At 36.0% G+C, this 17,004-nt stretch overlaps 1 protein-coding gene across 18 annotated transcripts in view; it reads right to left on the bottom strand.

The window, feature by feature from the left end:
* CHL1 (cell adhesion molecule L1 like) overlaps nt 1-17,004 on the bottom strand; it is a 218,426-nt gene that overhangs the window by 65,209 nt on the left and 136,213 nt on the right. For 17 of the 18 annotated variants that reach the window (XM_059390177.1, XM_059390180.1, XM_059390173.1 and 14 more), the window contains 5 exons: nt 16,494-16,681; nt 4,157-4,279; nt 2,909-3,079; nt 1,912-1,959; nt 42-162 (listed from right to left, as the gene is read on the bottom strand). In XM_059390177.1, the coding sequence (XP_059246160.1) occupies nt 42-162; nt 1,912-1,959; nt 2,909-3,079; nt 4,157-4,279; nt 16,494-16,681 (651 nt within the window). The remainder of the gene's footprint in view (nt 1-41; nt 163-1,911; nt 1,960-2,908; nt 3,080-4,156; nt 4,280-16,493; nt 16,682-17,004) is intronic. The other variant, XM_059390184.1, reaches the window with a different exon arrangement.

The raw sequence follows: 17,004 nt of genomic DNA, 5'->3' as shown, positions 1-17,004 counted from the left end.
AATGGATGGACAAAGTCAGGAACGGGGGTCAAGTTACTTACAGGCCTTCGGCAAAACACTCCAGCAGCAGGGTATCCCCTTTGAGGATGGTAACTGATGATTCGCTGCCAAGTTCAGGAGGAGGCAACAGCAGTCTGGGGTTCCTCTGCTTGATCGAATTGGCTATAACACAGAAAATAAAAATCACATACTTCTTCCAGACTAAAAGCGTTAAAATCCCGTGGCACTAAATCTTCCTCAAAGCATACTGACATACATATACCTAGCTGTACCTACGTATACATATATAGACACATTTTTAATATATCACCACTTAAACAGACTCATTCCTACCATGAAGCATGGGTTGTCCCTCAGATGCATTAACTTAGTGGAGTCCCAAGATGATTGAAACCACATCTTTAAATTCCAGAAGTTCAAGATAATTAGTTCCTTGAAGAAAGCCCTTAAATGTTAACTGATAGTCTGTGATTTTATACTGCATACTTTAATCATACCTGGCCATGTTTGATGGCTGTGTATGTCTTTTTATTTAGTTTAATGTACCTAAGTCTTTGGTAAGATTCTTGTTGTAAGACCGCTCCCCGCTCCCTAGGCCTTACTCCTAGAAATTCTGATTCTGGAAGTCTGTGGCGAAACCCACGCATCCACGAAGTCACCCAGCTCTTTAAGGTGACTCTGTTTACAGTCTTAGCCCCTCAAAGAGAACACTGTTGTAGGGAATGATTAGCAAGCACTCTAACTACATATGGAATCATGGAATCATTCCATTTGTCACTTCTCAAGAGTACTTTACAAACACAATGACAAATGAGGATTGCCATTTTCAAAGTAAATTTTAAAAGCATTTCCAAATGTTCACAGAAATTCCCCCCCACCCCATCCAGTGTCAGTGTGATCCGACATGATGTGGAAAGTATAAACAGCTGACATTCAGAGTAAGAGAAATGAAGGGCACTGGTAGCAGTGTTTACATGTGACAGCTTCCTTACACGTGTTTATCGAAAAATAGCTTTTGAACATTCTATGTAATTATATTTCACTGAGTGATACAATATACACTGAGTGATACAATAAACATGACTGGGTTATCAACCTCTATGATAATAAAGATGGGGACATATACTTAATCAGTCCACCGTCAAACTGACGGTGCCCCAAAAGAGCCCTTATTCAGACCTTCCAAGGTGTTGCCAGTGTACCAGATATTTAGACGAAGCCCATGGTTCCGATGGTATAAAGAACATGTGTTGCATTCAAGTAAACGATTCTTCTCATTGTGGAGAACTAGTTTACTACAGAACTCAGGTTTACTCAAGCATCTTCCATAAAACACTAGTTCTAGTAGATGTTCTGTGGGGGCAGGGGGGATGGAATATTTCACAGACAAATGAGTTTGGAAAATGTTGCAGACTGTATCCTATCTCAGAGTTACAATGGACAGTCCCATGTTAAGTATTCTGAGGAGTCTTTTCGAAAAATAACCATTTGACTTTCTTAAATCTAGTATTTCTCTACTTCTATTGATTCTCAACCATTTCTTTTTCCTTTCCACACGTAACAGCTATCAATCAAAATGTCACTAACCATGGCAGACATTTTGGGAGAGGCAAAATAATTAACCCATTAAAAATTATGCACATACATATATGCAAGTGTATGTGTATTTGTCTATATGAATTATATTATATATATATTTACAAAGTGATGAACTTATAAATATCACTATTTTGCACATTTTTAAGGAAGAAGGGGTTATTAGAAAGCTTTATGCTCAGGGGTTTCCTTTATAAAAATATTAGAATTTTAATATACTCATGAAGATACTAAAGGAAAAATTTATATTCTGAGATGACAGTGAGCTACAAAAGGCAAAAATGCATGCCAACACTCTTCATGTGATTGACTTACCCTTGGAACCAATTTCTGTGGATGAACTTGAGTCATTAGCATGCCTTACTGAAATAAAAAAAAAAAAATGAAAGAAAAAACAAACATAATGGTAGATGCTGATATCAATAATGAATGAAAAGTCATAGTTTTCCTCTTAGAAAGATTATAAAATGAGATATAACCATACTTCACTAGAACATCATTTTTGGGGATATATTCAGTAAAAAAATTATGATGAGCTCAAACTTGAACTACCACAGATGCATCCAGGTCGCGTGGACACAAATTACAGCTCTGGTATAGAGAATGGAGGCTGCCAACAGGGATGTTATAGTGAAGTCCTGGCATAGTGTATCTACATGTAACAATGGAAAAAAACATGAATCAAATTAGACAATGGAATGGTAATGCCAGGTTGCGACTCTACGAGAGCCAATTATTCAGTCAGTGAACTGTCAGGGATTATCTCTGCCCTTTGAATCTTACGGTTCTTTCTCCCACTAATGACTTTTTCCCAACTGGGAACCCAGACTGGCATCGGCAGAATTAAGGAGGGAAGAGAAGCAATTCATATAACTTTGCCAGTTTGGGAAGGACAACAAAGCTGGATGTGATAAAAATTATAATATTCACTCTTTTTATTTTCGACTCTTGTTTTCTTCCACATTTGTGGCCTGCTGGTTATTCAAGATCAGAATGCATCAAAGCCTGAGATTTGCTTCAGAAACCTTGGAATATTGCTGTGTATTTCACCCACTGCCAAGACCAGATCCTGCAGACGTCAAATGAAATATACTTGTACTGTGAATTGAGATTTGATTTTCTGGCTCCGAAAGACAGAGCTACTGTAGATGTGCAGCTGCAGATGTCTCTTTCATCTGGATGAAGTCTCTAGAGTTGAACTAAACAATGGCGGAAAATATCAACCCAGCTTTAACCGGCTTCAGCCAGAATGAAATTACAGGCATATTTGTATTCAGCATTCACGATGGAACGATAAATTATTTGGACTTACAACTGTTAACTGTTAGTTTCATTGGCATTTTCTGCACAATAGTCCTCAATCTTGGAAATGCAGCAAAGCAACAGTAATCATTCCGACTGTCTTTTTCTTCCACATTCGCAAAGTACAGATCTCCCTTTTGACTCATGTATACTCTTTCATCTTGTTCGATGTGTTCTAATTCTGGAAAGAAACATCTTGTCATTAAATAGAGGCAACTATCTTTTATTGTGCCTTATTTCCCTCCTTCATTTTCCTTTATTTCCTATTGTTTAATTTTGTTTCCTTTTTCATGCTTGCTCTTTCTATTCCTTACGAGTCTAGTCTTACAATAAGAACAGTGAGAGAGAAGTAAAAACAAGCAAACAAACAAACAAACAAACACCTGGGAGCATGTTTTATACAATTAACCAAAGAGGCCCACTGGTGGACAACCAGTCTGTACATTCTACCTCTTTTTACCATCTAAGCCTCTACTTTTGCACTGGCTTATCTGAAACTGGCTTATCTGAAAACTGGTCCAATTGGTCCAAGCAGATCTCCCCAAAAGTTGTGTCTGAGAGCGATATTAATCTGTCTTTCCTGAATACAGTCTGGAATGTTCTAGGGTGACTGGACTCTGGAATGTTTGCCTGTGGCTAAGAATAGTTTCTTTCACTTTCTTCCAAGTACTATAGAAATATTATCATTTTTCTCTAGGGACCACAATGAGAAAACACTTAGGGCAAGTAGTGAAGGTATATGCCAGAAGGACTTTACAAGAAGCTGGAATTTCAACTCAAGTGTTAACACAATTTTTTTCGGCAAATTAAACACTAAGGTTGATACTAATTTTTCTGTGGTCGTATGTAGTAAGTAGAACATTATTAAAATAGAAATATAAAGCTAGCAACACAAACCCAAGCCAACCCCAACTTTGACATGGATATTCCAAAAATAATTAAGTTGTTTGGAATATAAAAAGTATTTTCTTCATAGACATATGTTACCATCTCAGTAGTTTCTCCTCTTTCAGATATGATAAAAATCAAGATAAATATTTAGGGGCTTTCTAGGGTTTTCACATACATTCTTAATAGAATAGTTAAAACTTGGAATACACTATATAGATGGATATATTTTTTTTAAATCTATTTCATTCCATAATGATAATTTTCCCCACATTGATAATCTTAGATTATTTTGAATCTGTGTTTCCCTATGTTATTGGACATGATGCATGAGATTAAAATCCTATGGATGGAACAGAATGTTACTTACCAATATTCATCCAGTAAATGTGTAAAGGCGGGAGGCCTTTGGGGGGGCTGCACGGGAGGACAACTGGATCTCCCTCCTCCACTTCAAGAGGGTCAATTTTTTCTTTTGGGAATTTTGGAACATCTAGTATAAAAAAATCATTGAAGACATTATTTTAACATTAACTTTTAATGTTACAAGAAATATATTAAAACCTTCTTTTTAAGAAATAGAGTATTTTTTTTAAGATTTTATTTATTTATTTGACAGAGAGAGATCACAAGTAGACGGAGAGGCAGGCAGAGAGAGAGAGAGGAGGAAGCAGGCTCCCTGCTGAGCAGAGAGCCCAATGCAGGACTCGATCCCAGGACCCTGAGATCATGACCTGAGCCGAAGGTAGCGGCTTAACCCACTGAGCCACCCAGGTGCCCCCAAAATAGAGTATTTTTAACAAATTCAATACCCCAAATCTTGGCTCTTATCTCCCCTGTAGAACAAAATACTGTTAAGAATCTGGGGTGCAATTATATAACTTTAAAAATTCTCCTACATTTTACAAGTGTGGACAACAAATATTTTTGCTATGTGACATGGACTGGCAACAATAGACCTGTGCATGTTTCTCTGCACAGAGATATAAGTTCTGAGCTACAGGATTCACTAACTTTAAATTCTGATAGATATCATACTTTTTTTCTTCAAACACTATGATTTATTTTCTAGGCAGAGACATATCCTCTGTGTCTGGCTTTATTGTGAAGCCCTTGAATGAGATAGGCAAACATTCTATTCAAAGTGTAACCAAACTAAATTAAAAATTCAAAGACCACATTGGAAAAATGTTACAAATAACAATGAATAGAGAAACATGACCACTTTAAGTTGCTAGGAGAAACTTCCACACTGGAATCACTCCCAGAAAATGAAATTTCAAATGAAATGGAATTGATGTAGGAAAGTAGACTTTGCAATATTTTAACATATTCCTTCTTTCCCATGCTGGAGACACTTTCCTAAAAGAGCAACACAGTTACAATGGGAATAAAAGTCACAACTACGTAGAACTGGCAATCCAACACGAATGTGTGATTATTTTTATGAAATTATTTACAAGATAGTTTTAAGAATGTTCAAAATGTACTCTCCTTGAACACTATACTGATACATTTAGATTTTAATAGGGAACTTTGAATGATAAAATTACTCAGGCTCTTACGAAAAGACAAGGACCTTAAGAAGGTATTTATAATATTGCTGGCTTGATGGAACATATTAGAGGGTATTCCATCTCTGTATTGCATTCTTAAATGGTGATTCACAAAAGATTATTATTATTATTGGAAGCCTAAAGATTTACTCATTGATTATAAAGTTCTTCTTGAGAAGCTTTGTGCATTTCCTAGGTATTTGTTCTCTTGCCCGTCAACCCTGACCCCCGACTCCTGAGTGGTTGAAGGAATTTGCTGACATTTCTCTTACTGATGCACCAGCTAGTCACAATGAATTGCTTTTTGTCTAAATTCAAGGACCTTTCAAGGCTTAGCACCGCAGGGGCAGTGGGTTATATGCAGCTCCTTTGCCAATTTGGCTAGAGCCATGTGACAATCCTCGATTCCCTGTTGCTCAACTCATTGTAGCAGATTTCTCTTGGCAACGCTGGAGACATATTTGAAATGGCAACTATCTTGGAATCAAGCTTTTGCTCTAGGTAGCATGAAATTTCCCCCAAAAGACAGGAAAGCATGTTGAGGACATTCGTTATGGTAAGATCTTGTAGATAAAATATCAATGCCACCTCTTTGGTAATGCCTTAACTTGGAGAGCAAATGCTATACAAGTCATTTTGTAGAAAGTATACCTAATGCAAGTAATGTGTAGAACCTTACAAAATAATTATATGCCCAAAGCTCCAAATTCAAATCACTTGTTTAGTGTAACTTGCTACAGTTGAAGCCCTGTGTTCTTTGGTATTGAAGTTAATGGTGGTACTGGATAGCTATTGAATTTGTTCATACTCAGATAAAAGGGGCAACAGAGGAAGAGAAACACAGACAATGGAAAGAGCCTGTAATCCTATTTCATAACAAGTGATTTATAACGCCTTAAAGGAATACACAGTTCCCTGGGTGATATCTATTGTAAAGTAGCTAATTAATAAGATATATAAAGCCTTAATTGGAGAGCTGCCCCCTCAGAGTATTCAGAAAAATCTAACAATTCAAACAGATAATACTGCCCATGAAGCACTAGCATCCATGCATTAATTAAATCTAGATTATAAAATTTGAATTCCAAAGATATAAATATGTAATTCGACTGGCTTCTAAGGCATCAATAATAAAAATAAATAAAATAAAATTTATAAGTCTATCAAACCCTTTATGACATACCATAAATTTTCAGAATAGTTAGAGACCAAAGAAATGAAATGAAATGAAATTCAGGAAACAAGGGAAGAATATTTATATGTTTAATAATTTAAGGTCTGAGAATAGGTATTATAAAAGCATTAATTTGTCAGTATTTTTTTTTTTTTTTTGGTCTTCTTCTTTATCTTTGAAACTATTTAGCAAGTCTGATTCCATGTAGAAAGAGAACAATTTTAATGGCCACAGATAAATGTGGAATTTAATTACTGTAACTTAACAGCAGGCATGAATTTTATCTTGATTCAAATAAAGAAATGACTCCATTTAAAAATAACTCCAACCATTGGCTTCAGTTAATAAACATTAACATTGTTGAGTTTGGACAGATAAAATTCTTTTAAAAGTAAGTTGTAGGGGCACCTGTGTGGCTCAGTGGGTTAAAGCCTCTGTCTTCAGCTCAGGTCATGATCCCAGGGTTCTGGGATGGAGCCCTGCATGGGACTCTCCGCTCAGTAGGGAGCCTGCTTCCCCCTCTCTCTCTGCCTGCCTCTCTGCCTGCTTGTGATCTCTGTCTGTCAAATAAATAAAATCTTGGGGAAAAAAGTGAATTTTAAATAATCATTTTTCTTCTGTATAAGGCAACTAACATTGCTTTAACTTGCCAACATATTTTAAATGAGTTCTCCATCAACAGCAAAACAATCATTTAATTACATTTCACTAACAATGGACTTGACCATGAATGATCTTTCCGCCAAGGAATCAGAATCTACTTGTTCATCAGCATCTACCTAAGCAGAAGTTTAAGAATCTTTGGAAATCCCATAATAACCACGTCTAGATGAAGTCAATTTCCTTTATATACAATGTCCCTCCCAGTCTATCTATCAGGAAATCAAGCAATTGATAGCACCCATCTTTGTTTACTATTCTCCAATAGGCTTGCACAGTTCTTATTCAGTGTTGCAGACAAATTTCTAGTTACAACTCCAGTGGCATAGGTTCCTAAAACCCAGCCAGAATCTAGTATGAAGAAAAAAAAAAAAAACCTCTTCTACAAACTAGACAAATGGACAGCAGTCTTCTTACTGGAATTATCAATATAAAGCAAACCAGCAAATGCAAACTTTCTAGGACCTCTACAAGTTCAAATGGTGACAATGAATTTTGAAACTCATCCTTTCAATGCCCTCAACCTAATACACTGAAAAAGTAACATCTTGGTCCTTGAAATACGGATGACTTAAAAAAAAAAAATATTTTGTATTTATAGGATAGTATAAACTGGGTTTGGGCACTAAACCTAACTGGCCATGTAGCTTCAGACCAGTTAGACCAGTATTTTCACCCTTCTGTGCCCCCATTTACTTTTCTCTGGGATCCCAGAGTCCTTTGAAATCATTTCTCTAGGCTCCTCAGAAGTCTCACTAGATTAGGAGTTTCTTAAGGGCAATGATGTTATAAAACTTAAGTTGTATGGTCTTACCACACCAACATGCTTAATAATAAAAGTAATAATGAAATAGCACCAGGATAATTAAACTTAATACAAATTGTGCTAACTAAACCACTTAAATGACAAAGAAACAGGTGACTTAACTACTACGAAGTTATGTGACTCTACAATTTTTTTCCCCTTAAACTCAAGAAGTCACATCAAGTATTCTTACACTCCTGTCTTCCCATGAGTCTGATACTTGATGGCCAAGGTATTTCCAACAAAAAAGTACAATGTATTTCAGCTCATCTAGAGGACGTGTTACATGAATGATAAATGATGCACTGCCGGCATCCAGGTTATACACATAAACCCTGTAGTCAGCTGCTTGGGGCTGGATCCTGGCTTCCTCACTTACAGTGTGATCTGAATCTGTTACTTAATGTGCTTCTGTTTCCTCATTCGAACTGTAATTGACACCTCATTTACTGATTTGCGTCAAAGTTTAAGTAAATCGTTTTATATAAGTCAATTAAATAGCGTGGGGCACTTAAAAAAAATCACTCAATATATGTTGGCTATTAGTCAAGTATTTTCACTCCACACGGGACACCTAGGCACACTGTATGAGAGGAGATGGGCAAAGAGGCATAGAGCTTTCTTCGGCTGTGCCCTCTGATTTTCCCTGTAGCCTACATTGTAACAACTTCGTAATTTTATGCAAATATTTGCAATTAGTTTTACAGAGGAGGTAGGGAGGCGACCAGAGGGTAGAAACGGTATGCATTTCATGTAGAATCTATGGTTTAATGATACTCCCCCACATTACTGGGCAAAACTTCCTATGCCATAGAACTTTATCTACCTTGACTTATCTCTCTATTCACAGGACTAGACTGATGAGCTTTTTGAGCTTCTTACATTTCTATTGAATGTGTTTGGCAAATTGCATACAGTCTGACATGATGATCATGAATGCATTCCGCTGAGCTCACATGCTGTATCATCCCCAAGTCTAGTTTCCATCTATAAAGAAATGTAATTGATTCCCATTTCCTATAGTGTAACCCATTAATCCATTTAGGACTCCTGAGAAATAACACTGCCTTTCAGTCTATGAGCTTGTAATGAGTTCATGCTAAGGAAGGACACCCAATCCAGCCCATTTCATTCTAGTCGTTCACACAATCTGATGGATGAGAGGAAAATCCTCGGTCTTAATTAAACCTGTAAAACTCAAAGTTGCACTCTCAACTTAACAAATTGATCTTCTTTAGTTGGTTTGCATAGATCAGTAAAATAAATTAGCATACGCTACCAGACCCTGCTTTTGCTACCCTACCCCTCCCAAATCTGAGCAGGAAATAGCCAAAGTGTGTCTTAAGGGAATTGTCCTCAGGAATCTGAGGAAGCTATACAAATGTAGAACCCAGCAGACCAGAAATTCTAATTGGTTTCCATTAAAACAGTATATAGAGGATTGCATCTTCAAGCCTGCCATTTCCTAGATTATTTTAATAGGGTGTGGAAATTGCTTTAGTACTCTTATTCATTCTTTTATTCCTTAGTCTATGAAACAATAAATCAGTCACTGGTAATACGCATTCAAGCAGCATCTAGAAGCATGCAAAGAAGGAAGAATAGCATAGCATGACATCTTTTACCATTTCCAAGCATCCCAATTAGTACACATGACAACCAAAAGACTCCCCAAATAGTATATAAATAAATGCTTCAAAAACTCCAGAAAATTTGCATGTGGATTTCTTAACAGCACTATTTGTGATAGCCAAAAGTTGGAAACAATCCAAATGGACATCAACTGGTGAAAGGATAAACAAAAAGTGGTACATCCGTACAATATAATGTTATTCAGCCATAAGAAGGAGCAAACTACTAATATATGCTAAAACGAGAATAAATCATGAAAACACGCTAGGTGGAAAAAGCTAGATGGAAAAAATCATGTATGGTATGACTGCATTTATATGAAATGTTCAGAAAAAAAAATTTACTGAGGCAGAAAGCAGACTAATGACTAACTAGGGCTAGGGGTGGGAAGAGAGACAGGCATAAGGAGTCTTTGGGGGAATGATGAAAATGTTCTAGTATTAGATGATGATGTACTAAAAATTTATTTTAAAAATTCACTCATTTTGCACTCAAAACTGATAAAATTTATGATATATAAATGATGTCCCAAAAGTTGTTTTAAAAAAATCAGAAAGGGGGGTTGGTGCCTGGGGGTGGCTCAGTTGGGTAAGCATCTACCTTTGGTTCAGGTCCTGATCTCAGGGTTTGGGGATCAAGCCCATATTGGGCTCCCTGCTCAGCAGAGAGTCTGCTTCTCCCTCTCCCTCTGCCCTTCCCCTCTACTTGTGCTCTCTCTCTTTCTCAAATAAATAAATAAAATCTTTAACAAAACAAAAATAAATTTTTAGAAAGTCAGAAAGAAAAATCACTAGAGGCTGAGACAGAGGAGGGATGATCAGAACAGGCTGATCTGAATGGCAGGCAGTACTGAAATAGCCCACATGGAATCATGCATATCATCATTTTAACTCTGCTGGTGGTTGTCAAAATCAAGGCCAGAAAGAATCTTACCCTCTCTCCTAACTCACTAACCACATTCATAGGATAGAAATTTCTTGAGGACAGTTTTTGTTTTGTTCACTACTAGCTCTCACACTACTAGAAAAGTGGCTGGCACATGAGGGGAGCTTAATAAAGATGTGTTGAATAATTCACTGAGTAACTCTCCCAGCCATATTGTGGAAAATCCATTTAGTTAAATGATTTTTTCCATGTTTGAAAACAGTGCATTGTGTTTGTTTGGTTGGTTTTCCTTTTACTCTTTCGTTCCCTAGCAAACTCAACTGCAGTGTTATTGAAAGCAGAAAACTGAACATGGGGTATAAAGGTTTCTGTTTGTAGAGAGTAATAATGGGATTTTCAGTTACTGCCCACATGTGAAAACTTAGGTGGCTAAAGCCTTTAAGCTTAGTCTAATGAAAACTTCAAGAAACTAGATGAAACTCTAAAATTCAAATCACAAAGTTTCCTTCGATATAGTAGAAGAATTGATTCTCTACACTCTACAGCTTAAGAAAAGAATCAATTGATATAGATTGTAGAAAGCTTTAAATGGACCCTGATTTATAAACCCCTAAGAATTGGGGTAGCGATCCTATTCAACATAGAAATGATTGCATAAAGCTGTTAGACGATGGAGTAATTTCAGGAGAGACTGGAAATGATGCATCAGAAACCTAATTTATAAAAAAAAAAAAAAAAAAAAAAAAAAAAGAAACCTAATTTATTTTGCTCTTTTCTATAGCAGTGGAAAAACAGGGTAATTACCCACTACATAGCTCACATGTGACTCTCATCTCTTCACTGCAATACTAGCAGATTCAGGCCAGAATTATCCTCACATTGTTCACCCCATCACTTGGTCTGCTTAGATAACGAGAAAAAGTATTTTTTAAAAACTTTTAATTGCAGAATCTTATACTAATATGTGCCATTGGCTTCTCTGCAACAGATCTAGCTACTGCCTTTGCCTTTGTGTATCTATAGCAACCATCAGAGTTCAGGTTAGGGATCACGCTGATGCCTTGCCTTCTACAACAGATTTTTAATACCTCTCTCTTGCACACGTATCTTTTTTCAGTTATTTCAGTTAATTAGATAGGCAGATTATACGGTTATAGTTAGACTATAATATATAGTTTTATAATATAAACTAAAATATGACTATAGTTATATACTTAGAGACAATATATCTGTCTAGTTTTATGATCACAACTACAAATATCATGGTAATACTTTATGATCCAGAACTCATGAACATCTATTTTTTTTTAAAGATTTTATTTATTTATTTGAGGGAGAATGAGTGAGAGAGAGCATGAGAGAGGAGAAGGTCAGAGGGAGAAGTAGACTCCGCAAGGAGCTGGGAGCCCGATACGGGACTCGATCCTGGGAGTCCAGGATCATGACCTGAGCCGAAGGCAGTTGCTTAACCAACTGAGCCACCCAGGAGCCCTATATTTTTTAAATATTTTATTTATTTATTTGACAGAGAGATAGAGAGCACAAGTAGGTAGAGTGGCAGGCAGAGGGAGAGAGGGAAGCAGGCTCTCCGCTGACCAGGGAGCCCTACCTGGGGTTCGATCCCAGGACCCTGGAATCATGACCTGAGCTGAAGGCAGCTGCTTAATCGAGTGAGCTATGCAGGCATCCCATGAACATCTCCTATTGAATGTCACTTTAAACCTAAACTCCTGAGGCCAGTTTCCAAGTTTACTGACAGTACTTTGTACATTACTATGCCATAACACTTAACTTAATAACCCAGTATATCTAATTCAGACAAATAAACATGCTACTTATTATTTATGTTCCTATAGGAAAAAAAAAAAAAAAACAAAGAAATACAACTAACACTCTTTTATCCACCACCCATCATACAAAAAAGACCTTTACCTTTCTATCTGCTCCCCCATTCCCTTTGAGGTAGCTATGATCTTGAGTTTTGTTTTAAACATTCTCTTGTTTCTCATTATAATTTTACCACATACAGCCATATCCCTAAATAATATTTTATCCTTACATGTCCTGAACTTAAACATATATGTTTTTTAAAGATTTTATTTATTTGAAAGACAGAGATCACAAGTAGAGAGGCAGGCAGAAAGAGGAAGGGAAATGGGCCCCCGCTGAATGAGAGCCTGATGTGGGACTCAATCCCAGGACTCTGGGATCATGACCTGAGCCGAAGGCAGAGGCTCAACCCAAAGAGCCACCCAGGCACCTCTATGTTGAACTTATATTAATAAAATCATACTGTATGTATTCCAAGATTTGCTTTCATTGTTCAACATATTCCTAAGATGCATCAATTGTCACCGCTGAACAGTATTTTTGTATGACTATACCACAATAAATTTATCCAGTCTTATCATCGGTAGACTCATGTTTTTTCCAGTTTATTCTTAATTCAAGCAATGGTACCACAAATAGTCCCAATGGACATAGAGGAGTGGTACCCACATCCAATGAAGGAAATGGAATAGCAGGGTTACGGGTGAGAGTATCTTCAATTAAGAAGGCAGTGACAAGTATTTTCCACAGACCAGGTACACCTGCATCAGTGGTAGATACGTATTACAGTAGCTGTATATTCCCACATAAAATTTTTACTCTCAAACTTCATAGTATTTCCCAATTTTGTGGGAACAAATGCTTTCATTATTTAGGTTATAGTTAATCTATTTCTGATTACTAATGATGTTGAGCCCATTCTCATTGGCCATTCCGGTCTGAGGTACATGTTTATGTCTTTTAAATTATTTTTTAAATTTTCTTTTAAAATTATTAATTATTTAATAATTATTTAAAATTATTTACAAATACTTAACATTATTTTTAGTTACAGTCATTGGCAATGATTTTTCCCCCTGGGTTATGGTTTATCATTTCACTTTCTTTTTAGGTCTTTTGATAAAAAGGGGTTCTAAAAATCAAATCCTTAGTGATTTCCTCACAGAACTACAATAAGTCCTACTTAAGAAAACATCCCTATCCTAAAATCATAACTACATGGCCCAATCATTTTCTAATTTTTTAAAATATATTTTCCCTTTCAAAGTGTAGGCTTTAATACACCTGGAATGGATTTTTATATAATGTGAGATAAGACTCCAAATAAACATGTCCCTACATGGACAATCCGTTGTTCCACCGCACTAAATTAGGAAGGAAGGGAGGGAGGGAATCCACGCTAGTTTTCACGGTGCTTTCACATGTGCAAGGGTTTGTTTGTGGGTTCTCTGTGCTGTTCCATCTAACTAATCCTATTCAAAGCCATACTGGCTTAATCACTAAAGTTTTACATTGAGCCTTGTTATGTGATAAAGTCAAGCTCTCTTGACTTGCTCTTATTCTTCAAGCATTTCTACCAAATTCTGCCCTTGCCCTTTACTCCTCAAATATATTGTGAATCACTTGGTCACATTCCATAAACATAACAAAAACAAACTAGAGATTTGGATTTCAATTATTCTACATATGAAGTCATGAAGAGTTGACATTTTAGTTTTACTAACTCTTCAAATCCATGAAAAAGGTCTATTTTTTCTATTTATCTAGATCTTTTGAAAAATTGTTTTTAATAATTGTGCATACTTTTCAACTCTAAAGGTTTCACACCTCCTTGCTGGATTTATGTTCTGCTTCTGTATTATTTTATCCCTTCAATTTCTTTTGAGTTTATTCTGTTAACTTAAATCAGCTCATGCATTTTCATCTTAAAACTACATTACCTAAAAAGCTTACATTATTCATTTTCATTATTTTCTTATTTTCTAAGATTCGTATCTAGGATGAAAAACATCACATGTTCATTAGATGGACCTTATCCTTGGGTTCTTTAAAATCTTCCACAAGCTTACTGATGTTTTCTCTGCTTAAGCTACCAAAAAATGAAACACATATGTTAATATCGCACATTATTATGAGCTATTATGAGATATCCCATTCCACTTATAATCTATTTCTGTTTCATATATTTTAAATTATATATGCCTTGTAAAATAATCTTCAGGAAGCCTTTAAAAAATAAGTTCTGTTTTGACTGATAATTCAGCCATTCTACTTTGTTTTGAATAGCATTTATCTGGAACATCTTTTCCATCTTTCAGTTTCAACAATTCTGTATTCTTATGACTTAGATGTGTTATGCAATAAACAATTTATACCTTTCTTAAAAACAGCAACAACAACAAAAAACTTGAAGCATTTAATCTATTTACTTTCATCTTCAATTACAGGGATCTATTTATATAGTTTTTTCTTTCATTTTCACACAATTCTTACCTTTTTATTTTTTTCCCTCAAAAATAGTCTGTTAATCATTCATATTTTACTCTATACTTCTAATGTAATTGCTTTATAAATCTGAAAATGCATAATTTACTTGTAAGACTCTAAATTTGATCTTCTCTCCTCTAGAATTATAGGACTTTAGAATAATTTAAATCCAGTCATCTGTCTCAATTTTTAGGATAAGGTACACATGCTTTTTAGTATTTGTGTTTCTGAAGTTTGTATACATTCTGACCAACCCCTACTGACCCCAGGATAAAGGGTAAATTTTAGGATAAGGTACACATGCTTTTCAGTATTTGTGTTTCTGAGGTTTGTATACATTCTGACCCACCCCTAATGACCCCCAGGATAAAGGATCCATATCCATATGACTCTGAAACCCTTCAGTATCTACAAGTCTTCAAGAAGATATTGCCAAAAAGAAGCTGTCCACAGTTTCCTACATAAGAATTTACTCTACAAAGATTTTGGTTAGAATCATGTGATGTTGGATACCTTAAGATTAGGGAAAACAAGATACCGAAAGTGGAAGCTGGTCACCAGTGATCTCATGCTGCACAGGCAAAATACGGTAATGAAGAAGTCATTTAACCTTCATCACAGTTATGGATAAATAACACCCTTAACAGTAAAGTAGTTTAGGTTTTCCATGATTATTATTTATGGAAAACATCATTAATATATATCAATTGCTCGTTCTCTAATGGGCATTCATTACTGAAGCTAAGCAGGATGGCAGGATCTACCTCTGAGTACAAACTATGAGTAGAAAGTGCCTGTACAATTTCTTGTAGGAAGTAATTCTTCATGCTTTCTGCCCCAGACTTTTTGACCAAGGTGGCGTAAGTTTCACATGATATAGCCACAGGATAATGCCATCTCCATTAGCATGTACCTCCAGCAGATTTCACTGAGAATGAATGCCCTGAAGAGCTCTGAGGCCCACAGCCAACTGCATAATCAGGAAATAAACACAGGGGCCTGGAGAATACCTGTTACTGCAGTATAATTAAGCCACATCCAACCAATGTATTTAGCTTAATTCTCATCCCATGAGGCAAAGCAGACCCTATTTTTCCTCCCAGGTTAGATATAAGAATACTGAATCACGAATTTATATTGCTTTCAAAGATCATCCACTTCTGGGACGCCCACGTGGTTCAACTGAGCGTCCAGCTCCTGGTTTCGGCTCCGGTCACAACCTCAGCATCATGAGGCTGAGCCCCAAGTCAGGCTCCACACTCAGTGCAGAGTCTGCTTGAGATTTTTCTCCCTTTGCCCTACTCTCTCTCTAAAACAAATAAGTGTTTTTTTTTTTTTAAATCACCCACTTTAAGTATCAAGACCTAGAGGATAGTTTCACTTAGAAATAAAATATAGGTTTATTTGGGGAATGTGAGTATGGGATAACTGGGTGATGGACATTAAGGAAGGCTCAGGATATAATGAGTACTGGGTATTATATAAGACTGATCAATCACTGAACTCTACTTCTGAAACTAATAACACACTAATAATATGTTAGTCGATTATATTTAAATTTTAAAAAGGATAAAAGAAATATAGGACATATATAAGTTGGTAATTAAATTAAGAATGTGTCATTATTTTACTCAACATTAAAAAGTTTGTAAAATGAAACCTCCATTGTAACACTTACTTGGAACTATAAATTCTATTTCTTCTGACATAGCAACTCCCAGTTTATTAGAAGCAAAGCAACGGTATTTCCCTTGGAAGTGAGATACGTGCCCCTCATTTGGGATCTTAAAGGTTCCTGAGTTGTTAGATACAATTATCCGAGAGTCAGAGAGATCAAAAGGCTTGTCATCCTTAGTCCACGTAAATCTGTAAGATAAAACTAAAGTAAATAATCCTGAAAAATCAAAACATATTTCTTAAAGTAGTGAGAAACAAATACATAGCAATGATAAAACCAAAACATTTTATGGTAAAAAAAATTTTTTTGATTGACTGTATAACAGAATACCAAAACATTCTCAGAAGAGTCTGAGAAATTTTACAAGTTGCTATATACTGAATGTTTATGTCTCCCCCAAATTCGTATGTTGAAGCCCAATCCCTGATGTAACAGTGTCTAGAGGTAGAGGATTGGGCAAGTGATGGTCATGAAGGTGGAGTTCTCATGGATGGGATTAGCACCCTTAAGA

The sequence above is a fragment of the Mustela nigripes genome, chromosome 2 (genome assembly GCF_022355385.1).
Source record: "Mustela nigripes isolate SB6536 chromosome 2, MUSNIG.SB6536, whole genome shotgun sequence".
Taxonomy (NCBI): domain Eukaryota; kingdom Metazoa; phylum Chordata; class Mammalia; order Carnivora; family Mustelidae; genus Mustela; species Mustela nigripes.
The sequence above is the reverse complement of the archived record's forward strand: the minus strand, read 5'-3'. Positions and strand labels throughout refer to the sequence as shown.